The 24,089-nt window shown below is 50.5% G+C and overlaps 1 protein-coding gene across 1 annotated transcript in view; it reads left to right on the top strand.

Moving 5' to 3' along the window:
• Prrc2b (proline rich coiled-coil 2B) overlaps window positions 1–24,089 on the top strand; it is an 82,431-nt gene that overhangs the window by 38,104 nt on the left and 20,238 nt on the right. The window contains exons 7-15 of the mRNA XM_051166955.1: window positions 227–468; window positions 843–964; window positions 2,453–2,592; window positions 7,997–8,087; window positions 10,303–10,495; window positions 14,719–15,034; window positions 17,757–18,007; window positions 19,655–19,850; window positions 23,689–23,905. Coding sequence (XP_051022912.1) covers window positions 227–468; window positions 843–964; window positions 2,453–2,592; window positions 7,997–8,087; window positions 10,303–10,495; window positions 14,719–15,034; window positions 17,757–18,007; window positions 19,655–19,850; window positions 23,689–23,905 — 1,768 coding nt within the window. The remainder of the gene's footprint in view (window positions 1–226; window positions 469–842; window positions 965–2,452; window positions 2,593–7,996; window positions 8,088–10,302; window positions 10,496–14,718; window positions 15,035–17,756; window positions 18,008–19,654; window positions 19,851–23,688; window positions 23,906–24,089) is intronic.

The following is a 24,089-nucleotide window of genomic DNA, read 5'->3' as shown; positions in this document are numbered from 1 at the left end:
TTGTATCTCTCTGAAGCAGAACTCACTTTGTTCTTTCCAGGCATATATCTGATGCTCCTCAAGAAATTTTAGCTTCCTGCTCCCCACTTGTCCTGACAGCATTTAGTTTCTGTTTTCATTGTGATTGTGTGTGTGTGTGTTTTTCAAGAAGGGTTAGTGTCCATTGACCACCAGAACTTTACAAATCTACCTCCCCTTTCTTCTTTTGTCCCTTTCCACTTTACAGATGTGACAAGCTGGAGGGAGGGCGGTGGGCGAAACATCATTTCTGCCACGTCTCTTAACGCCTCCCCAACAGAGCTGGGCAGCAGGAACTCCAGCGCAGGGGATGGAGCCCCCTCCTCTGCATGCACCAGCGATTCTAAGGACCCCTCTCTCCGCCCAGCCCAGCCCATCCGCAAGGGGGCCTCACAGTTCACGGGATATGTTTACCAGCCTCCCACATACCACGACATGCTTCCTGCTTTTGTAAGTCTTCGGAGCATCTTGTCCACAGCTGGCTGCTCCTTCTGGTCAGCAGAGCTGGCTCAGCAGCCACTCAGCCAGAGAGCACCGTGGCCTGCAGCAGAGTCCCAATCCTGCCCTGTCCAGTCCACTGCCTCTGGCTTCTGCCCTTGAGGTGGGGATGCCATTATGGCTGTGATTCTTCAGAAAAAAAGAAAAGACAGGGGTTCCCAGCCTTACTGAACCCAAGGCAGATGGGGGTGCTGTGATTCATCAGAAAAGTTCTCCAGCCTTTGCTGTGCCCTCACCCCCATTTTCCACTTTCCAAAATGAATTCTCATTTAGCATGTAATTGGGGCCGTCGCCAGAAAATCTTACTCATCGCTGTTGTATTTCAGATGTGTTCGCCGCAGTCATCAGAGAACCAGGGTACGGTGGAACGAAGCTCCTTTCCCCTTCCTCAGCTCCGCCTGGAACCCCGCGTTCCTTTTAGACAGTTCCAGATGAATGACCAAGATGGGTAAGGCTGTGGCCCTGTGGTCATGTTTGTCAGTGTGTGTCGGCTCATGCATGGGTGTGCTTTGTGCTCTGGAGACTGTAGAGAACATCCTGGCACAGCTGGGTGGGTGGCAAGGGTTGGGCCTGGCAAGGAGCTCAGTTTGCAGCGCTAAGTCTCTGCAGCGCCTGAGTTTGACAGTGTGATGGTGGGGCAGCATTGTGCATGTGGCGTTGTGGGCTGTGTGGGGCAGCATTGTGCATGTGACGCTGTGGGCTGTGGTGGGGCAGCATTGTGCATGTGACGCTGTGGGCTGTGGTGGGGCAGCATTGTGCATGTGGTACTGGGCTGTGGTGGGTTATCAGTGGGCATGTGGCGCTGTGGACTGTGTGGGGCAGCTGTGGACTGTGTGTGGCAGCAGTGGGCATGTGGCACAGTAGACTGTGTGGGACAGCAGTAGGCATGTGGCGATATGGGCTGTGTGGAGCAGCAGTGGGCATGTGGCACTGTGGGCTGTTGTGGGGCAGCAGTGGGCATGTGGCCCTGTGGACTGTGGAGCAGCAGTGGGCATGTGGCACTGTGGGCTGTTGTGGGGCAGCAGTGGGCATGTGGCTCTGTGGACTGGTGGGTTAGCAGTGGACATGTGGTGCTGTGGACTGGGGCAGCAATGGGCATGTGGCACTGTGGACTGTGGGACAGCAGTGGGCACATGGCGCTGTGGACTGTGTGGGGCAGCAGTGGGCATGTGGCGCTGCGGACTGTGGGGCAGCAGTGGGCATGTGGCGCTGTGGGCTGTGGTGGGGCAGCAGTGGGTATGAGGCGCTGTGGACTGTGGGGCAGCAGTGGGCATGAGGTGCTATGGATTGTGTGGGGCAGCAGTGGGTATGTGGTGCTGTGGGCTGTGGTGGGTTAGCAGTGGGCATGTGCTGTGGACTGTGTGGGGCAGCAGTGGGCATGTGGCCCTGTGGACTGTATGGGGCAGCAGTGGGCATGTGGCACTGTGGGCTGTGTGGGGCAGCAGTGGGCATGTGGCACTGTGAGCTGTGTGGGGCAGCAGTGGGCATGAGGTGCTGTGGGCTGTGTGGGACAGCAGTGGGCATGTGGCGCTGTGGGCTGTGTGGGGCAGCAGTGGGCATGTGGCGCTGTGGGCTGTGTGGGGCAGCAGTGGGCATGTGGCGCTGTGGGCTGTGTGGGGCAGCAGTGGGCATGTGGCGCTGTGGGCTGTGTGGGGCAGTAGTGGGCATGAGGTACTGTGGACTGTGTGGAGCAGCAGTGGGCATGTGGCGCTATGGACTGTGTGGGGCAGCAGTGGGCATGAGGTGCTGTGGACTCTGTGGGGCAGCAGTGGGCATGTGGTGCTGTGGATGACACTGAAACCGATCTAGAGTGTCTTTAACTGCTCATTGCATATTTCTTCTAACATGGGCTCTGCAAGGTGGATCTTACTTGTGGAAAGTGATTGCTTCCACCTGTAAGTCAACATGAGCCCATCATTCTTGTGTGTCTCACCAGGAAAGAAAGGCCAGGCATGGCACGGCCAGTGCGCCCACTGAGGCAGCTGGTGGAGCGGGCACCACGGCCCACCATCATCAACGCAGAAAACCTGAAGGGCCTGGATGATCTGGACACCGATGCAGATGATGGCTGGGCAGGTGGGTGGCAGGAGGGACAGCAGGCTGTGGCACCAGTATGTACTGTTCTTGGACAAGGCAGGCTAAGTCACCATCCCTTTACGTGCAGCCAGACCAGAGGGCGCTCCCTGAACAAGCAGAATCTTCATTTGGTCTCTTCCCTTAATTGGAAAGCATGGGAGATTGTGCTACTGGGTTTTTAAAAGAACTTTCTGGAATTACAGTATGGTTGGCTAGAAATACCCCATCCTATGCTGAGGATCAAACCCACATGTGCTAGGCTGTGTGCTTACACAGCCTCAAGGGGCTCCCCTTATTTGAGATTTTTTTTTCCTTATGGACATTCATTTATTTACTTGGTATTGGGAGTTGGTTCTCTTTCTGCCGTGTGTGTCCTGGGTATCCAACTCAGTCATCAGCCTTGGGAACAGGCTGGACCAAGCCCTGGAGCCCCCTAACCCCCCACCCCCCTTTTTTTTTTTGAGGCAGGGTCATGATATATAGTCCAGACTGACCTTGACTGCTGTGCTTACTTCAGCCTTCTAAGTGCTAGGAGTGTAACTAAGAGGTACCCACCTACATGCTCTTACCCCTGAACCATGGCTCCAGTCCCTGTGTGTGTTATGTGCTACAGGCTGGCCTCAGCTCCTGTGCTTTGCTCCACCACCTCCTGAGTGCTAAGAATGCTGCTCCAGTGGCTGTGGCAGAGCGTCAGCTCAGTGCAGCCGCGTGTTCTGCTCTCAGCTGACATTTTGATATTCAGCAGCATTTATTTATTTATTTTAAATTTTTGGTTTTTCAAGACAGGGTCTCTCTTGTTAGCGTTGGCTGTCCTGGACTCATACTGTGTAGACCAGGCTGGCCTCGAACTCACAGAGATCCTCCTACCTCTGCTTCCCGAGTGCTGGGATGAAAGGCATGTGCCACCACGCGCTGCTACGCTGACTGCTCTTACAGGAGACCTGGATTCTGTTCCCAGTATCTATATGGCAGCTCATAACCATCTGGAACTCTGATCCAACACCTCTCTGTCCTCCACAGATGGGCAAAACCACACATTAAAACAGACAAAAAGCAGCCTAGCCTAGTATGGAGCAGGCTTTTAGTCCCAGTACTCAGGAGGCAGAGGCAAGCAGATCTCTGTGAGTATCAACCAGGCCCAGGCCAGCCTGGTCTCAGAGTGAGTTCCAAGGCAGCCAAGGGCTAGAGAAACCCTGTCCTGGGGGATACGGGGAATTTAAGGTACTGATAGATTAATCCTAATACTCAGAAGCCAGCCTGGGGCTACAAAAGTGAGATCCTGTCTCAACAAAACAAAACAAAATAAAAAACAAACAAACAAACAAACCCTCAGAAACAGAAGTAGGGGCCAGGCATGGCTAGGGAGATAACACCAGTTAAGAGCACTCACTGCTCTTGCTGAGGACCTGGGTTCAATTCCCAGCACCCATGGCAAGGTGTTCACAATGACCAGTAACTCCTGGGGATCTGAATCCTGCTTGGACTTCATGTAGGCACACATACGCACACATAATAATTACAAATAAAGAAGAAAAGAACATTTAATAGGCTACAGAGGTAGTTCAGTGCTTAAGAGAATCTCCTGCTGCAGAGGACCCACCTGTTACTTCAGCTCTGGGGAGTCTGATGCCCTCTTCTGACTTCCGTAGGCACCAGATACACACGACATTCACTCACAAAGACACATGCATACACACGAGTAAAAATAAAACAAACCTTTCTAAACTGCCCTTTGCCTCTCTTGAGGATAGTGATGTTCCCTGGTCCCTAACAGTCCTGTTGCCTTTGCTGTTGGCCCACCCACTGTTTCCACTTATTGAGACAGTCCCGTTGAATTGGTTTGGCACCATGTAAATCCTTGTGTATTTCTGGATGCTGTTATTTCCATGGACCTGTTTGTTCAGCTGTTGCAGCTGTAGTAAAAAACTCAAGATGGTGTGAGCTTGTCACCTTGGGTCCTTGTACGTTTGACTGCTCAAATTATTTGTGGGTCTGCAGATTTGGACTCAGCCCTGCCAGTATTTACAAATAGCCGTCATCTGTGTCAAGGTCAGCTGCTCAATGTTGACTCTTAAGTCCCAAGATCCTGGTGAATCTCTGCTAGGACCCTCCTTTGAATCCCTGCTAGGTCCCTCCTTTTCTCTTCAATATTCTGTAATTGTCAGTACAAAGGTTTTTTTTTATTTTTTTAAAGACTTTATTTTTAAGTCTATGTATGTGGCTATGTGCACATGAGTGCAGATGCCCTCTGAGGCCAGAAAAGGGCGCCAGATCCGTTGGAGCCATAGTTACAGTTCTTGGAAGCCAAACTTAAGTTCTCTGTAAGAGCTGTACATACCTTAACTGCTGAGCTCTGTCTCAGCTCCAGTGGAGAGGAGGATCACAGGGTTTTCTGGTAATTTTATTCATGGATAGAGGGCCTGCTTAGCACGTGCAGGGTAAGTGCTGAGTTTAACTGCGGGTATAGATGCTCGCCCGACCCCAGCGCACACACAAGCTGGAAGTGCAGGCTCATCCTGTACTCCTGGCCTCAGGCTCACTTTACCAGCCTGGGCACTATACACAAAACCTGGTCTGTTTTTAACAGTGGTAGTTGGGGCTGGGTGTGTGGCTCAGTTGATAGAGTGATTGTCTGGTGTGCAGAGACCCTGGGTTCAGTCCTCCTCCAGCATGTTATGGGCTGTGGTGGCAGGGGCATGGCACTTTGACTATATGGAAAGTTCAAGTCCAGCCTGCAGCACATGGAAAATGTCTCCTCCATAAATAAATAGATAATAGTTTTCGGGTACTTTATGTTTAGATACTACTGTAAATGCAGCCTGCTTGCTTATTTATTTATTTACTTATTTTATTTGCATTGGTTTTTAGCTTCGTGTATGTCTGTGTGAGGGTGTCAGATCTTAGAGTTATAGACAGTTATGAGCTGCCATGTGGGTGCTGGGAATTGATCTTGGGTCCTCTGGAAAAGCAGCCAGTGTTATTAAGGGCTGAGCCATCTCTCCAGGCCTAAATGCAATTCTTTGTATTTTTTAATCACTTTCAGTTTTTTGAAGATTCATTTGTTTATTTTATGGGTGTCTGTATGTACATATGCACGTCAGAAGAGGACATCAGATCTCTTGGGACTACAGTTGCAGACAGTTACGAGCCACCATGTGGTTGCTGGGAATAGAACTCAGGACCTCTGGAAGACCAGCTAATGTTCTTAACCATTGAGCCACCTCTCCAGTTCCCCCTTCTACCCTTTCTTTTCTTAAACAGTTAACAGCTGGGTTTTCCACCGGACTTTGAAGAACATGCCTATTAGTCTTACTATTTTTCTTGACCTAGAATTTCTGTATGAACTCTCATGTCACTTGCAAATGAAGGCAGTGTGGTTTTATGTCGCTGGAGAGCAAACCCAGGGTTATGCTTGTGGTGAACTGATGCTCCACCACCAAATTACATCCCTGTTCCTTTAGAAATACATTGCACATGCCTGGTGCCACGCGCATGCCATCAGCCCAGGGCTTAGTAGCACACAGGTGGAGCTCTGAGTTCTGGCCAGCCTGGTCTAGAGTGAATTCCAGGACAGGCAAAACAATCAGCCGACATAACCTTGCTCATATTAATTAGTTGCTGAATTTTCGTGTTACCTTTTCTGTGGTGTTGGGGCTGGAACCTGGCTTCGGGCATGCTGAGCAGATGCTCTAGCTGAGAGCCTCACCCTAGCTATCATTTTTGCCAGTTTTTCTGCCTTTTTCTTTTTCTTGCTGTACGCTGTGGTGTTTCTAGGGTAGTGCTAGACTCAGCCTCTGTGCCGCTCAGAGGTGAGATGCCGACAAGTCTGGGTAGAGACCTCCTTTTTGGTTCTGGTTTGCTGAGCATTTTGGGTTTTGTTTTCTAACAAATTGGGTAAATGGTAGGTCCCGTGCTTGTGTTCATAGGACTTTTCTTCTTTGTTTTGACAGCATGTCAGATGCGTTAATGACCCCCCCTCCCACCTTTTATGTGCCCAGATTCAATTTGCTAATGTCTTACTAACATTGCAGTGTTTGTGAAGGTCATTAATTTTCTCTTCATATCTTTGGTGTGTGTGTGTGTGTGTGTGTGTGTGTGTGTGTGTGTGTGTGTGTGTGTGTGTGTGTGTGTGTGTAGTGAGCTGTGTGTGCACTGTTTGCTGGGTGGGGGGAGAGGCCAAGGTGACATAGGATGTCTTCCTCACTTTTCTACTTCATTAGTTTTTTTATTTTATGTGTATAAATGTTTTATAGGGGGCTGGAGAGATGGCTCAGTGGTTAAGAGCACTGCCTGCTCTTCCAAAGGACCCGGGTTCAATTCCCAGCACCCACATAGCAACTCACAACTGTCTGTAACTCCAAGATCTGACACCAACACACATAAATTTAAAAATTAAATAAATAAAAAATATTTTAAAAAATGTTTTATTGTCATGCAGGCCTATGTGCCATGAAGGTGCTTGTGGATTCCCCTGAGAGCTGGGGTTACAGATTGTTTTGAGTCACCATATGAATGCTGGGAACTTTTTTTTTTTTTTTTTTTAAACCCGAGACAGGGTTTTTCTGTGTAGCCCTGGCTGTCCTGGAATTCTCTTTGTAGACCAGGCTGGCCTCGGACTCACAGAGATCCTCCTGCCTCTGCCTCCCAAGTGTGGAGATTAAAGGTGTGCGCCACCACTGCCCAGCTCAAGTGCTGGGAACTTAATCCTGGTCCCATGAAAGAGCAACAAGGGCTCTTAACCCCTGAGCCAGCCCTCCACCTTATTTTTGAGACTGGGTCTTTCCCTGAACTGGAAGGTCACTATATTACCCAGACTGTCCAGCCAGCAAGCCCCGGGGTTCCAGCTGTGTCCACCCCTCAATTGGGGTTACAGGCATGCACAGCTATGGCCGACACTTACTTGGATAACACTCAGATTGTCGTGTTTGTGCGCTGACCTCACTGAGGCATCTCCCTGGTCACCCATGCTCATTTGGATGATCCAGTAATGCTCTGCTGTGTGGACCTGCCACATTTCAGTGTCCATCAGTTACGGGCGCTTTTCCTGCCTGTGCCAGTCAGCGCTTGGGGCATGGGCCACTAGAAGTCCCCGCAGCCCTGCCTGGCTCCCCTTCTGTTGCTTTGAGTTAGTTCCAGGCTGGCTGTGGTGATGCACCCCTGCAGACCCAGTGCTCTGAAGGCAGGGCAGCAGAGTCTGGCCTACCTGTGTGTGAGAGGGTTAGTGTTGCCAGCTCATCTCTTCCAGGAACCCAGGATTCTTGAAGGGGTGGCAGGTGGGTAGGGTGAGTAGTCCCTCTCCACAGTGGAGGCACCACAGGCTAGACTTTCAGACTGTCTTGGGGTGGCCCCAAGACACTGTGGTCCTCGTGTTTTCTCATCTTCCTGGGTCCGTCTGGTGTTGCAGGCCTGCACGAGGAAGTGGACTATTCTGAGAAACTAAAGTTCAGTGATGATGAAGATGAGGAGGAGGTCGTGAAGGATGGCCGGCCAAAGCGGTAAGTCCTCCGGCCCCAGCTCCTAGCATGGGGCTGCCAGAAAAACCCACACAGGCCTGTGTTAGTGATGGTGTACTGTGCTAGGGGCCATTCTTGGTTTCCATAGCAGCAGGGACCAGGTCTGCTGAATTTAGCATGCAGGAACTGTCAGGCTTTGCATCCAGGCTTGACCATCTGGGTCCTGTGCCCTGGTCCTTAAGCCCTCTGCACCTACTTTCTCACTGATTGTTGATGGGTGTGGCACCCTGAAAAGCTCTTGTGGGATGCCACTGCAGGGTCATCTTTTGATCCAAGAACTCTCAGAAGCTGGGCTTTTCAGCTGCACACTGTGGAGGTGCTGGGGCAGCTGCGTGCACGCCAGACTGCCTGTGTTCATTCCACGTTCTCTCTCTTCTTGGATCATTTCCATTGGACTACTTTTACTTTTAATGTCCTTTGGGAAATACAGTATACTGGCTTCCTTAGGTTTTTATTTTTATTGTTTTAAAGTGTGTGTGTGTGTGTGTGTGCGCACGCGCGCGTCCCTTGTAGAGGATAGAGGCATTAGTACCCCTGGCGCTGGAGGTACAGGTGCTTGTGAGTCACCCTGTGGTGTGGCAGTGCTTTTAAATGCTGAGGCATCTCGCCATCCTGTCTTTATCAGTGGCGGCTCCTGGCCTGGTGTTTCTGCACATGACTGCATGCCCTGCTTCCAGGATGCGCTTGCAGCTTCTGAGTCCCTGACGTCTTTCCTATGCCGCATTGTTGGCTTCTGGAACCTCTTCCACTTTATCTCTAGGGCTCTTGGGGCCCTTTCTGTCTGGAGCGAGGGTCAGTCAGTGCCTCCTTCTGATTGGCCTGCCTCTTAGGCACACCCTTCACATTGCCGTTCTCTTCGCCTGAGATCCCAGGTTGGTTCTAGGCCAACACCATTTCTCAAAAGTCAGGTCATAGGTCACTAGCAGTTTGTTTGTTTGTTTTTTAAAAACAGTTCCTTTTGTTTTATTTTGAGACACAAAGCGTCTCACAGGGTAACTCTGCCTGTCCTAGGCTTTACTGTGTGTACACTGGGCTGTCCGTGAGCTCAGAGTTCTGCCTGCCTCTGTCTTCTGAGGGTTAGGGTGGTGCTGTGCCACTGTGGGCAGCTCCACTAGCAGTTGTTAATCTTTCTGCCTTCTTTCTTTTTTTTCGTTCTTTTTCATTTTTCATTGTGTTCTTGGGGTTTTTTTTGGTTTTTTTTTTGTTTTTTTCCCTCCTAGACAGGGCTTCTCTGTGTAGCCTTGGCTGTCCTGCACTCACTTTGTAGACCAGGCTGGCCTCAAACTCACAGTGATCCGCCTGCCTCTGCCTTCCTTAAAGGCATGCGCTACCACGCCTGGCACTCTTTCTGGCACTCTTTCTGCCTTCTTGTGTGCTTCTCTAGCCACCAGTCACAGGGTGTGTGTGTGTGTGTGTGTGTGTGTGTGTGTGTGTGTGTGTGTGTGTGTGTGTGTGTGTGTGTGTGTGTGTCTGTGTGTGTCTCTGTGTGTGTGTGTCTGTGTGTGTGTGTTGTGTTTTTTAACTCCCCTGCCTTCCTGAATACTGATCTTGAATTCCTTCCTGACACCAGTGCACATACGGCTGTGGCTGTGTTTGGCCCCAGCTCTTTGCTCTGCTCAACAGACACTTCCTTCCACAGCGCCTTCCCTGCAGCCCAGTTGGGAACTGTCTCCGTTTCTACACTGGTGGGCTTTCTGTATTCTCATTTTTATTTTATGTGTATGGGTACTTTGCCTGCATGTATGTCTGTGTACCACATGTATCCAGTGTCTGGAAGTCAGAAGGGGGGTGTTGGATCCCCTGGAACTGGAGTTGTAGACAGCTAATAAGCCGCAGTGTGGGCTGCTGGAAATTGAACATAGGTCCTCTGCAAAGGCAGCCAGTGCTCTTAACTGCTGAGCCAGCTCTCCAGCCCCGACTCCCAGCTCTTTAAGTGTGAGTGGGCAGGCCTGGTCGTTGCTGTCAAGGCTGGGGGCCGAGTTCTGTGTCTCCCAGCGGCTTTATGACTGATGGTGACCTGGTAAGCGCTGGGCCTGAATTTTGTAGCTCACACATAAAGGGTGTAAGTGCAGTGTTGAAGTAAATTAGTCTGTAAATTGGTGTAGTAACTGGCTTCCAAATTTCCAGAGGCCCCTGATCAGTGAGGTCAGATGGGCCTGACTATCTGGGGAAACTTAACAGGTGCCATTTGTCCTAGGAACAGCTGGGACCCAAGGCGGCAGCGGGAGTTGTCACTGAGCTCTGCAGATAGCACTGATGCCAAGCGCACTCAAGAGGAAGGAAAGGACTGGAACGAAGCAGCAAGTGTGTCCCGCGTTGTCAGGAAGGTGCCAGAGCCTCAGCCTCCTTCCAGGAAGCTTCACAGCTGGGCATCTGGCCCCGACTACCAGGTCTGCGCATGGTTGTTTTCCTGGAGCCTTGGTACATGCATGTGAACTTTAGCATGTAGCATGTGCTCGCGCGCGCTCTCTCTCTCCCCCCTCCCTTCTCTCTCCCTCCCCCTCCCTCTCTCTCCCTCCTTTTCTCCATTTACACATACACAGCAGTCCTCTTGAGCATTCCTGAAGGCAGTGGGCCCTCCAGACACTGCCCCGAGTTTATACTATGTCACTGTCATTGGCTGGGTTTCCAGAAAGTGCTAGGTCATGTTTCTTCTCCTCCTTGTATTTTAATTTCAGTGTGATATGTCACATATGTCATAGCATGCATGTGGAGGTCAGAGGACAAGTCTGGGAAGTTGTTTTTCTCCTTCCACCTATAAGTGGTTTCTAGAAATCCATCTCCCGTTGTTAAGCTTCAAGACAAACGTTCTAGCCCTCCCTTCTTTGAAACAATAATAAGGGCTATAGGGAACTTGGAATTAGACAGAAGATGGATTGGGTGTGGTGACACATCTGTCATCCCAGCACCCAGGAGGCAGAGACAGGTGATCTGTGAGTTCAAGGCTAGCATAGTCTAAATAGTGAGTTCCAGGCCAGCCAAGGGCTGCATAGTGAGACCCTGCCCCCACAAGAAATAAACAAACGAGTGGGCCACCGCCTGGTTAGGCTCTCACCGCAGGCTGCGCTGATGGCTTCCTGCTGCACAGGCAGAGCCAAACCTGGAAACCTGTGGTGCTGCCTCACTGGCATATCGCCTGGCAGCCATTCCACAGAAGTCCTTATGCATGATGCCACCTGTGACTCATTTGGCACCTTGCCCGTTCCAGAGCCTTCCCCCAAGTTCTTATAGCCTGGATGCTTTGGAAGAGGACAAGCTTTTTGGGTTGGGCTGGTCTTGCTCATGGTCAGGTCTAAGGCTTCCGTCTTTGGCCAGATTCTCTGGGCTATTTTCTGGACTTCTGGCTCTAGTGATTGGCACTCTTGGTGAATGGGATGTTGCCAAGGCTTACACTGACAATCCTTTTCTCTACTGTGACTGGTGAGAAACATGGGGAAGACGTTGACTGGCTAGCCTCTTATCGTGTGTGTGTGTGTGTGTGTGTGTGTGTGTGTGTGTGTGTGTGTGTGTGTGTGAGAGAGAGAGAGAGAGAGAGAGAGAGAGAGAGAGAGAGAGAGAGAGCGAGCGAGCGAGCGCGCAATATGTGGGGAGGTCAGAGGACACTTTACAGAGTCAGTCCCTAATTTGCGCTGTGATGTGTATCTGGGGGTTGACCTGGGATCGCCAGGCATGTGCAGCAAGCACCTTTGCGTCTGTGCCATCTCACTGGCCCCCACTCACCACACTCTCAATCTAGTCATTTCAGCACTTGATAATCTTTCCTTGTCGGGGATAAGGATGAAGTTATGCTTTTTTCCTGTGCCCGGCGTGGGTCCTCTGTAGTCTCTGATCTTACTTTGAGCTCTTCCTTACTGTCTAGGGAAAAGCTCCTTCAAAGCTCACCAGGCCTGGCTCTCCTCCTGTGCCGGATGACCCTTAGTCACTGTCAGGAGTACTTGTTACTACTGCAAGGTCACTGGTCATGGGCCTTCTCAGTGGGGAGAAGCGGGGGCGACACACTTGATTCTGTCCTATCTCCACTCCTGTCCGTCAAGAAAACCCGAAATTTAAAGGGCTTTCTCTTAGTTCTAAGGAACATATTTCAGTGTTTTCTCATATTGTATGTGTGTGCTCAGGAGCTCAGGTCCCACTGTCTGCCTGTGGAAGCCGGTGGACGACTTTGGTGTCCATCTTTCCTTTCCGCCCCATTTTTAAGATAGGCTCTTTGTTGTTTTTCTGTCACTATAGCAGGCTTGAGAGAATTCTCCTGTCTCCGGTTCACATCTCTCCTTGTGGGCACACTGGGGTCACAGGCACTCTTGCTGTGCATCTGGCTTTTACATGGCTTCTGGAGTTTGGACTTGGCTTCTCAGGCCTTTTTACCCTTTTACCTGCTGAGCCATCTCCTCAGCCTGCGATGGTGTGTGTGCCTCCTTCCTCCACCAGAAATCCTGCTGTCCTAATGCTGATGCTTCTTTGGTCAGCTGCTGGCTGTGAACAGTTTGCATTGCACAGATGTCCTCCCCAGCACTCAGAGGTGTCACCTTTACTCCACAGTGCCCTCCCTGCATTTCTATGCCATGCCCTTACCCTAGGATAGTCGCAAACCAAGCTACCACTCACATTGAATACCTTGCACCCTGCGGTGCTCTGGCCGCCCACACTGAGACTCTGTGGCTCCCTGGCAGCTGACACACACAGTGATCTGTGCATTAGCAAGTGCTGGGGAAGAGCAAGGCAGTGTTGGGAATTCTCTTGGGAGACCTGTGGTTTGGGCTTGCATTTTCCCCTCCTCTCTTCACTGTGTCCCTGGGCTCTGGGCTGGCCGCGCAGGACACAAAGGAAACAACATGGCCTTCCCACGTGGAGACCCTGTCGCTGAAGCCTCCACAACGAATGTGGCCCCTTTGAGTCTGTTTTAGTTCTGTGGACAAGAGATAGTCAGGTTTAAGAATACATAAAAGTAAGGCTAGGCTTGGTGACGCACGCCATTGATCCCGGTACTCAGGGGGCAGGGGCAGGGGCCGCCAGGGCCAGGCAGATCTCTGATTTCATGGCCAGCCTGGTCTACAAAGAGTTTCAGGACAGCCAGGGCTACACAGAGAAACCCTGTCTTGAAAACAAATTACACAAAAGTGAACTGAAGAAGTGGCTCAGCGGGTAAGAGCATGTGGCTAAGAGGCTCCAAGTCAATTCCCAGCACCCAGCTCAGGTGGCTCCTGACCACCTGGAACTCCAGCTTCAGGGAGAGCTGGGTATCCCTGGCTTCTCCTGGAACATGCTCCCAAGTGCACATGCCCAGCACAGATATAAACACAGATCAACAAAAATACATCTTTAAAAAAATTTTATATGTATGCGCATATATGCCTGGTGCCATGGATGCCCTGGAACTGGGCTTACGGACAGGTGTGAGCTACTGGGTAGGTGCTGGGAATTGAACCTGGGTCCTCTAGAGGAGCACCCAGTGCTCCTAATTGCTGAGCCATTTCTCCAGCCCCATACAAATAAAACTTAAAAAAGCAAAAAACAAAAAAACCCAGAATGCACAAAATTGGGTTGTTAGGATGGCCTGCTATCAAGCCTGATAACAGACCTGAGTTCAGTTCTTAGCGGCCCAGATGGTGGAAGGAGGGAGTGGACTCTGCAAAGTTCTGACATAGAACATACACACAAATAAATTTTGTGTGTGTGTGTGTGTGTGTGTGTGTGTGTGTGTGTATAAATATACATACACATTTACATGTCATTTTAATGTAAGGTCCTGGAGAGATGGCTCAGATGTTGAGAGCGCTTTCTGCTCTGCCAAAAGAACTGAGTTCAGTTACCAGCTCCCATGTCCAACAGCTCACAGCTGCCTCCAGGGGATCTGATGGCCTCCAAGGCACCTGCACTCACATGCAGATACACACATAAAAACTTCTTTTGAGGATTGAACAAGGTTTTATCTGTGATCAGGTGGCCTATGAGGTGAGCTGTGAAATGTAGGCAGCCATCTCCAGAGCATGGGTAGTTGTTCCATTTAGTTGCAAAGTGAAAGAAAAATTCATTCTTGGTCCATTGAATAGTGTGTGAGAGGGTGTTAGACCTTGTATTTATCCTTAACCCTCACAAATGTGCATTTCTTACATAGAAGTATGATTAGCCTATAGGAGAAGGCGCAGCCTTGCCATTTCTGTTTGATCATCTCGGACTGTGACATTCACCTGCCTGGCCTAGGAATCAGCTCCCCCACTGCGGTGTCCTCCCCTCTGTGCCTGCAGCAGCATTGGTCACTCCCTATAGTGGACAGATGTCTGGTGTTGAGAGGCTTCCCTAGGGCATTCTCCACACCCTGCTTATATTGGAACTGACAATCAGCAGGAGACTCAGGCATGGAGAAGATAACCAAGAGAGGGGTTTGCAGCCACGCCTTCTTACTACTTCAGAAGCATTGATTTGAAGTCACAAAGTAGGGCTTATGTATTCTCACGGGAGCCCTTTTGTGCCTTGGGAATGAAGCATGCTGCATTCCCACGGAATCACAAGGCCCCTCGGAGACACTGAGAGCATCATTTACAGTCTTCCTAGCCTCAGCCCCTGTGGGAGGGAAGCAGCCATTGACCGACACCTCACTCCCTCCTTCTTTCGGCAGAAGCCCACCATGGGCAGCATGTTCCGCCAACAGTCTGTTGAGGACAAGGAGGACAAGCCGCCCTCACGGCAGAAGTTCATCCAGTCAGAGATGTCCGAGGCTGTGGAACGAGCCCGAAAGCGCAGGGAGGAAGAAGAACGCCGGGCCCGTGAGGAGAGGCTGGCTGCTTGTGCGGCCAAACTGAAGCAGCTGGACCAGAAGTGCAAGCAGGCCCAGAAGGCCAGCGAGGCCCCCAAGTTGGTGGACAAGGAGGTCCCCCGATCTCCTGGCATTGAGAAGGCCTCCCCACCAGAGAACGGCCCTATTGTCCGCAAAGGTAAGAGACTCCCTATCCCACAGCTGGGAGTCTTGAACTATTGTCCCCACGTCACTGCCTATGAGGTAGCAAAACTTGTGGCTGAAGGCAGACACTGGGAAGTCGGTCCTTGGCAGTGTAGGCCTGGCCGGGTGTGGTGGCAGCCACTAACTTCAGCACGTGGGAGGCAGAGACAGGATCAGCTTGGTCCTATATAGAGAGTTCCAGGGCAGTTAGATTGTACATAGAGAAACCCTGTTTTAAACACATGCACATGCACACACACGCACAGGCACTTAAAACTGTAGACCTGGGTACTTATTTGGTCCCAGCTCAGCTTTTTTTCCCTCTGCAATGTTTAATTTGTGTGTTTGTGCCACAGAGTGTCTATGGGGAAGTCAGAGGACAACTTTGTGGAGTTGACTCTCTCCTTCTACTTTTACATGGGGTCAGAGGCTGGACTCAGGTCTCTAGGCTTCTGTGCTAAACTCATTTACCTACTTAGCTGTCTTGCCTACCCCATCTCAACTTTTTTGTTTTGTTTTTCAAGGCAGGGTTTCTCTGTGTAGCCTTGGCTGTCCTAGACTCACTTTGTAAACCAGGCTGACCTCGAACTCACAGCGATCCACCCGCTTCTGCCTCCCGAGTGCTGGGATTATAGGCATGTACCACCGCACCCGGCCAATCTCAGCTTTTTTAATTAGTTGAATAAATGTCTTGCATATCTGGAAATTGTGAGTTCCTTTATCGGGGAGGCTGGGCTGAGGATCTGGTCACAGAGTTTTCTTCAGCCTTTTGGAGGCTAGCTAAGGAAGGCTCCTTCCTGAGAACCAGTCACGAAGAAGGCCTCTGGGCAGGGAGGGAGCGCAGGGCAGCTGCGCACAGCTGGGTTGAGACAGTGGTCATCTGCGTCCCTTCCAGCAGGGGTAGGGAGCCTCTGCCTTGTGAAAAGCCAGGTAACTGACCACACTTGATTAAAGACAGTCAAGAGTCAAAGAGCTAGATTTTAATTCACTAATCTTAATGATAAGAAAAAGAAACAAGGACAGGGAGCTATGGAGGGAGAAAAGGAGAGTGCGCCCCAAACCTCCAACCTCTGGGGTTTTAAACCAGGGTACCTGACTAGCAGGAGACACTCCCAGGACACATCTTATCTCCAGAGAACCTTTGATATGTTTTTCTTGAAAGAGCTGGCTTTTGACTCCTTTTGTGTGGGTTAGAGTCTGCAAGGAACTAGTCTTTTAACACATTTGGGTCTGGTAGGTTGTTATTAGCAGGGAGACGCTCACCTATATCCGATCACTAAGCTTACCTGGAGGGAGCAGCTCCTCCGTCTGCAGACAAGGGCCCATAGGAAATCATGCGGGTAGAGTGCCACCAAGCCTGACAGACCAGTAGTGGAAGGAGAGGACAGAGAAGTGAAAGTTGTTCTGGTTGCCATTGCTGTGGTGCTGTGTGTGTGTGTACACGTGTGCATGCATGTGCACGCATCATCTTACACAGAACATGGGAATACATTTATTTCAGAATGTGACGGCTGGAAACACAGCTCAGTGGCTTAAGAGCCCTAGCTGCAGCTGGGCGTGGTGGCACACACCTTTACTCACAGCACTCAGAGACAGAGGCAGGCGGATTGCTGAGTTCGAGGCCAGCCTGGCCTACAGAGCAAGTCCAAAACAGCCAAGGCTACACAGAGCCCCAGCTGCTTTCACAGGGGACCTGGCTTTAGTTCCCAGCACTCACATGGTGGCTCACAACCGTGTCTAATTCTGATGCTTTCTTCTGATCTCCCTGGATACCAGGTGTACACAATACGTGCAGGCAGAGGAACTTGTACATATAAAATAAGTGAATTCCCCAGAATGTTTATATACATGTGTGTGGAGGGCCAGTGTCAGGTGTCTGCAGAGAAGCAATCTTACCATCACTGCTGCTACTGTCACTTCCTGTCCTGCTCAGACAAACACATGACCAAGAATGGAGAGCATTGTTTTACAGGAAATGAAAAGAGGTCTTTCCAAGTGTTGGAGTATACTCCAGCTGGCAGCAACAATTGCACAAGGAGTGGCCGATGTGGCTTCTGTACAGTCTGTGTAGTGGGCACCGCACGACAGGCACTCTCCAGAGAAGCCATCAGCTCAGTCACCTTTGTTAGCAGATGCCAGCCTCTGTATATGTGGCAGTGTGTGGCAGTCTGAGGCTCCCAGTGCCCTACTGTGTCAAGGAAGTGCAGCTGTCCTTGTGATGTCATCTCTTTACAACTTGAGGGAGACTGCCAGCCTCATGGTATGTATGGAGTTGGCAGGACAGAAACCGCTTCAGACATAGTTAGTCCCTATTGAGTGCACGACCACATGTGAATTCTCACAGCAGCTTTGTGGAGCAGGCCTGGCTGTCATTGCTTACAGCAGCATTGGACAGGGGAAGCTGAGGGAAGGGCTGTCAGGTTGCCCGCCTGTGCTTGCCCAGTTCCTTCTGTTTGGATGGTCACTGCATTAGGGCGGCCTTATCCCTTACCCCAGTCCTTACTCTGCCTCTCAGGGTCGAATACAGTTCTGAGCGGACTCAACATCCTCATCTATTTTGTTTGTTTGTTTGTTTAACCTGTGCTTTGTGGGGATCCACAGTCTGGTCCTCACCAGTGTAGTGCACATAGCGGCACAGGAGTACTTGCTGTTCACCACATGGTTGGCCGAGCTCCTGTGAGCTCGCTGTGACGTATCTTTGCCTGCCTGTTCTCTAGGCTCCCCAGAATTTCCTGTCCAAGAAGCACCCACTATGTTCTTGGAAGAGACACCTGCCACATCCCCTGCAGTGGCTCAGAGCAACAGTAGCAGCAGCAGCAGCAGCAGCAGTAGCAGCAGCGAGGAGGAAGCCAGGGAGGCCGGGTCCCCTGCACAGGAGTTCAGCAAGTATCAGAAATCCCTCCCTCCCCGTTTCCAGCGCCAACAGCAGCAACAGCAGCAGCAGCAGCAGCAGCAGCAACAGCAGCAGGTAACCTGATGGACATGACCACAAAGCCTACTTAGCTCCAGTTTGAAGAAAAACAGTACCCTTACATGTCAGTTCTGAATTTTCCTTCCTTCCTTCCTTCCTTCCTTTCTATGACAGGGTTTCTCTGTATAGCCTTGGCTGTCCTAGACCCGCTTTGTAGACTAGGCTGGCCTTGAACTCAGAGAAATCCTCCTGACTCTGCCTCCTGAGAGCTAGGATTACAGGCATGTGCCACCACACCCAGCTCCAGTTCTGAAACTTTCAAAGGGACCTGCATTTTTGCTGTGTCTTGGAGATGCCCTCTGCTGGTGGTACCCATCAGCAGCTGTGTTCCCTAGGGAATGGTAGTCACTGGGACTGGGGTTGTGGCTGAGTGGTAGAGCTTGCCCAGCATGAATGAGACCTCGGTGTAGTTTTTGTTACCCAGGAGAGGAAATGGCAGTGTTCCTAGGAACCGTGCATTTTGATGGGAACTGAGATGGTAGGAATATTACTTGGGAGCCCAGCAGCTGGGTGTGTAATGTTTTCATCTAAAATGGGTACGCTTGGAGACCAAGGATCTCCTTTAGTTTCCTATGACCCCACCCCTGTTTCTGTGCTTTGGAGTCTTGTGACTCCGTCAGTCAACTCCGTTTGTGGTATTGGTCTGTGAGTCACTGAGTCTGGGAGTTGGACATACAGTGTTAGTGGCTGCACCTGCTGAACAAAGCGGTTACTCCTGCAGCTCTTCCTAGGAACAGGGAGGCAGCGGGCTGCAGGGCCTGGCTGGTCCTCAGGGACTGCGACGCAGTCAGAGGGTGTTGTGAACTGAGAAGTTATCTCCTCCATTCTTTCCATCCTTGAGCGGCCGTGACTGTGTGTTCCTCAGAGAGATGCTCTGAGCACAATGGAGCCACCCGGATTGAGTTGCGACCCGACAGCAGGCTGGAAGGTCCTGCTCTTCTCGGAGTGGGGCGGACAGGCTCAAGGTCTCATACTGAGCCTATCCTTGAAGCCTGACTTAACGCGTGGGTACTGTTGTAGAGTTGGGGTGGGTGGGTGGACTGAGTGTCTCCTTGCTGAGTAGTCACTGATGACTTGTGTGTTCAGCACAGTGCCCCAGCCAGCTGCTGTGAGAGCAGCGAACAGAGTAGTGCACATCTGGTGGCTACTTTCCGGAGGGACTGTGCTTATGCTGGGAACTCGGTTGGAGACTGAGCCCAAGGCTCAGGGTCTCCCATAGTCTGCCAAGGGCCCAGTGTCATGGAGGAGTGGCCAAGGAGGCAAGATCTAGCAGAACCCTGTAGGCCGCCGGTAGCCCTGTGGTGTCAGGTCATTGGGCACAAAGCTGGGAGGCACTAAGGTTCCTTTGAATCTTGGGGCCAACAAATATAACGTGTACAGGGGTGGCTGTAGACAGAAATTGGCCATGTTCCTGGTAGATGAGGGGGTCCAGTTCTGTGAGGTGTTCAGTCAAACTAATCCTTGGCTGATGGAGGTGGCACAGGTGCACACAGCTCTTGTCGTGACACCACCATGGCTGTCCACCCAGCTCGGAGGGACCTCAGCCTAAAAGCTGTCACATGCCTCAGACATCCTTGATTCTGACCTTCTGTTAGGGGCCTTTTTGTGCCCCGCCCTTGTTCACTGCTTGCCTTCTTCTACCAGGAGCAGCTATACAAGATGCAGCACTGGCAGCCCGTGTACCCCCCGCCCTCCCACCCGCAGCGCGCCTTCTACCCACACCATCCCCAGATGCTGGGCTTCGACCCCCGGTGGATGATGATGCCCTCCTACATGGACCCACGCATCACACCCACCCGGACACCTGTGGACTTCTACCCCTCAGCCTTGCATCCTTCAGGTGAGCACAGGGGACGCCGGTGATTGGACAGTGAAGGGAGGAAGTCACCAGGAGAGTTAGACCCACTGTAGTCCAGTCTGACCTCTTTGTCAGGTCATTCGACTCGTCTTCAGTTTTACAAACTTAGACATAATTTTGCTCCTGTCAAAAAGTCACTGGGACCTGAGTGTGGGGTGGGAGACAACGTCTGTAATTTCAGCACTTGAGCGGTTTTGAGACAGGAAGATGGTGAGGTTGAGAGCCACCTGGGCTATGTATACAGACTCTGTCTCTAAAGGAAGCAAAACAAAACTAAAGTTGTTGGGATGAGTAGGAGCTCATCTGTTGGAAGTTGCTTGAATTACGCTCAAGTTTCTTGCAGCCACTGGCCCTTTTCATCCTTGCTTCTGGGTTTTCTCTAGCCATGATTATTCCTTCCCACAGTTTGTCTCATGCCTTTAATTAAAGCCATATTGGGAGTTTGATCAGCCCTTTGTCTTACTGTACATTCCTTTAGTAACATTGTTGGGTGCTCATATGTTTGTTTTTCCTCACTTTATATAACATGCTCTTTATAGTGTTGTCCTCAGCATTGCCTTGCTGGGGTCAGGCGATGCCGTCTTCTATTTACCTCTCTGTCAGGTGGTACACACCACAGGCTAGACTGTCAGGTGGTACACACCACAGGCTAGACTGTCAGGTGGTACATACCACAGGCTAGACTGTCAGGTGGTACACACCACAGGCTAGACTGTCAGGTGGTACACACCACAGGCTAGACTGTCAGGTGGTACACACCACAGGCTAGACTGTCAGGTGGTACACACCACAGGCTAGACTGTCAGGTGGTACACACCACAGGCTAGACTGTCAGGTGGTACACACCACAGGCTAGACTGTCAGGTGGTACACACCACAGGCTAGACTGTCAGGTACATACTGCGGGCTAGATGACCAGGTGGTCTCAGTCTCTTCTCTCTAGTCATATGGAAGTAGTCCATAAAGTTGTACTTGTCAGTTGTGTTACACAAATACATATATCACTAGTTTTCTAAAATCCCCTGCTCAGTTACTGACAGGTGTTGAGATTGTTTGCCACATGGTTGGAAGGTTAACCTGGTGGTAGAACACTTCTATAGTGTTCTCCACTCCAGCACAAACTTGTAAATAAATAATTATCCCAGTGTGGCTGGGGCTATATAAACTTCTTATAAGCAGAGGTGCTTATTTGTTTGTTTTTGTGTTTTTTGTTTTGTCACTGTGTAAACCAGGCTAGCCTCTAAGTCACAGAGATCCACTTGTCTCTGTGTCTTGTTGCTAGGATTAAAGGTGTGAGCCACCACACCTGCTTTTTTGGTTATTGTTGAAATATGGTCTCTCACTGCAGCTCAGACTGGCTCACCATGTATCTCAGGCTGCCCTCACAGTCACAGAAGTCCTCTTGGGTCAGTTTTCCACATAAAAGGGAATTGCCCCTCCTTCTTGCCATCACTGTTTCTGCTCAATATTTGGTTGTGTTTTCTGTTTATGCTACTTTGGCTGGAAGTAACATAATTATTCTAGGTTTCTTCACTATTTATTTGATACTTTTTATTCCCGCGTTTTACTGTTGACTTTTCTGGACCCTGATTTTTGCTAGTGTATCTTTTTATTGCCATAGCTAGCTCCTTTAGGTTTATTGGGATGTTGGTGTGATGGCATGCAAATTTAATCTCAGCACTTGGAAGGCAGATGCTGGGGATCTCTGACTTGGAGGCCAGCCTGGTCTACATAGTGAGTTCCAGGACAGACTCAGCTACATAATGAGACCCTTCCTCAATTGCTTTTCATGCCATTCCCCCTCCCCTCCCAAAAAAGAATCACTCTCTTTGTAGGCTGGAGAGGTGGCCTAACAGTTAAGAGCGCTAGCTTTTTCACTTCCCAGCACACACATGGTAGCTTTTAGCTGCAGTCACTCCAGTTCCAGGGAGTCCAATGCCCTCTTCTGATCAGGCCTTTATAGGCACCAGGCAAGCATCCATGTTCATATGTACATGCGTGTGTGCATGCATACATATATGCAGTACCTAGGTACATATATGCAGGCAGAAATAACAAACTCTCTTTTTCTTTTAAGCTCTTCTGTTTGTCTTTGGTCTTGTGTTGGTTAGGTGTTATCTCCCCTGCCCTCCCTTCATCCTCTCCCCCCCCCCCCCCCTTACTGTGCTGTTGAGTTTGGTCCAAAACTCTTCAACTTGTGTCATCCCTGCTCGTCCTCCAGCTGGGATGTAGTTGATCCTTTCTGTATTTACTTTGCTTAGTGTCCATTTCACGTAAAGGTACCAGCACTATTGCAGGGTGGGTTTGCTCCCAGCAGGAGACAGGAGAGAAAAGGGAGCGTACAAGTGAGAATGAGGAGATTGCCTCCAGGAAGCGGGCTGGGCCCCGTCTACAGCTCAGTTGTCCCTTCACCAGCGTCTAATCTGACTCTTTACATTTTAGTGACTGTAGATTTTTGGAAAAAGAATTTGTTTCCCAGGTTGTTGTGTTGTTTCGTATTTTCTGTTTTTTGTTTTTTTTGTTTTGTTTTGTTTTGTTTTGTTTTTTGGGTTAAACATCATTTACCCACTTTGAGAGCAGCACATGTACAGCACGTTTGTGGAGTCAGAAGGTCGTCTTCTGTCATCTGGGTTCCAGGGAACTAACTCAGCTTGGGAATGAGCACCTTTACCCTGTCAGCCATTTCACAGCTCCCATTTTAAAGTTTTTTTTTTCTTGGTTTTTAAAGACAAGGTCTCTCGATTACATAGCCCTGGCTGTCCTGGGTTTGTAGATCAGGCTGGCCTCGAACTCACAGAGCTCCACCTACCTCTGCCTTCCGAGTGCTGGGATTAAAGGCGTGTACCGCCACATCCAGCAGTAGCTTCATTCCTTCTTTTACACCTTTGATCATTTAAATAACAATTTTTAGTTCTAGATTTTGCTAGGAAGTATCTAGCCATGGTATGCTACATTCCACACACATCTGGATGTTTAAGTTCAGGTTCAAGATCTGGAAAGGAAGGACTTTCCGCTGGGGGCTTAAGGGACTCATGGCCATCTTCCCAGAGCATTCCCGCTCTTTCACCCGGTTAGTTTGAGAGATATCTGCATCATTCTGGGAGGCAGGAATTTGAGCACACCTCTCCTCTAAACCCAAACAAAGCAAGCGTGTTGCTCCTTTCTTACCCTTCCCCGGCCTGCGCTGAGATAGACGTCCAGGTAGGAATCCCCTGTACACCACAGGACTTTCTCATGTTTAGTGGTATTTCAGATTCCTGGTCCTGGAGGGTGCAGAGGCCTGTAAATGTGGAGAGGCCAGGGAAGCTCAGTAGAGCTGGTAGATTGACATTGCCCTTATCCCAGTCTGTCTGGACTGCTCACTCCGCGCTCTCCCTCCCCAACAACCAGGGTTTCCAAATGCTGACTGTCCATCTTCCCATAGGGATAGCAGGTAGTGAAGCCACGCCCATGTCTAAATCTTCTGGGAGGGTCTGGGTCAACTGGATGCTGCCTGGCTGGTGGGTGTGTGCCGTCGGGGATGTGGCTCATCTCCAGTCTACACAGCTAAACAGTGTCGGGGTAGGCTCACTGTCTGAAATCTGGCTTCCACTTACTGCTTTCGTTACCTTCCCAGTGGATTCTTGTCCCGGGAATCATAGTCGGCTCCTACGGCTGTAAACAGGTCAGATGGTGTGCCTGTGTGCCAGCAGGGCCCCCCATCCACTGGAGCGAGGACTTCTGCTTTGTCCTTGTAGGGTTAGGACACTTAGGCTTTGCTTTGAGGCTGCTGCCAGACATTGTGTGTTAGATGAGAGAGGTTGATCTTTGCCTTCTTCAGGACTGATGAAGCCCATGATGCCCCAGGAGTCCCTCAGTGGGACTGGCTGCCGCTCTGAAGATCAAAATTGTGTGCCCTCACTCCAAGAGAGAAAAGTGACTACCATCGACCCAACTCCTGTATGGAGTCCAGAGGGCTACATGGCACTGCAGAGCAAAGGCTACTCACTGTCCCACCCGAAGTCTGCTGACACTCTGGCCATGGGCATGCACATCAGGTGAGCTTCCCTTTGCAGCCAAAGGAAGACTCTGCAGTTCGGCAGGAGGGCCCTAGGAAGAGGCCCCATCTCAGCAAACACTGCCTGGGGTGGGCAGGGAGGAGTGTAAGCAGGTATGCTTGAATGTTTGGTGTGAGTGGCTCTTTCTGATGGTCAGGCTGAGGCGCAGGAGAAACCCTGTGGT

The sequence above is a fragment of the Acomys russatus genome, chromosome 24, assembly GCF_903995435.1.
Source record: "Acomys russatus chromosome 24, mAcoRus1.1, whole genome shotgun sequence".
Lineage (NCBI taxonomy): Eukaryota > Metazoa > Chordata > Mammalia > Rodentia > Muridae > Acomys > Acomys russatus.
This window is presented reverse-complemented; position numbering and strand designations above follow the sequence as displayed.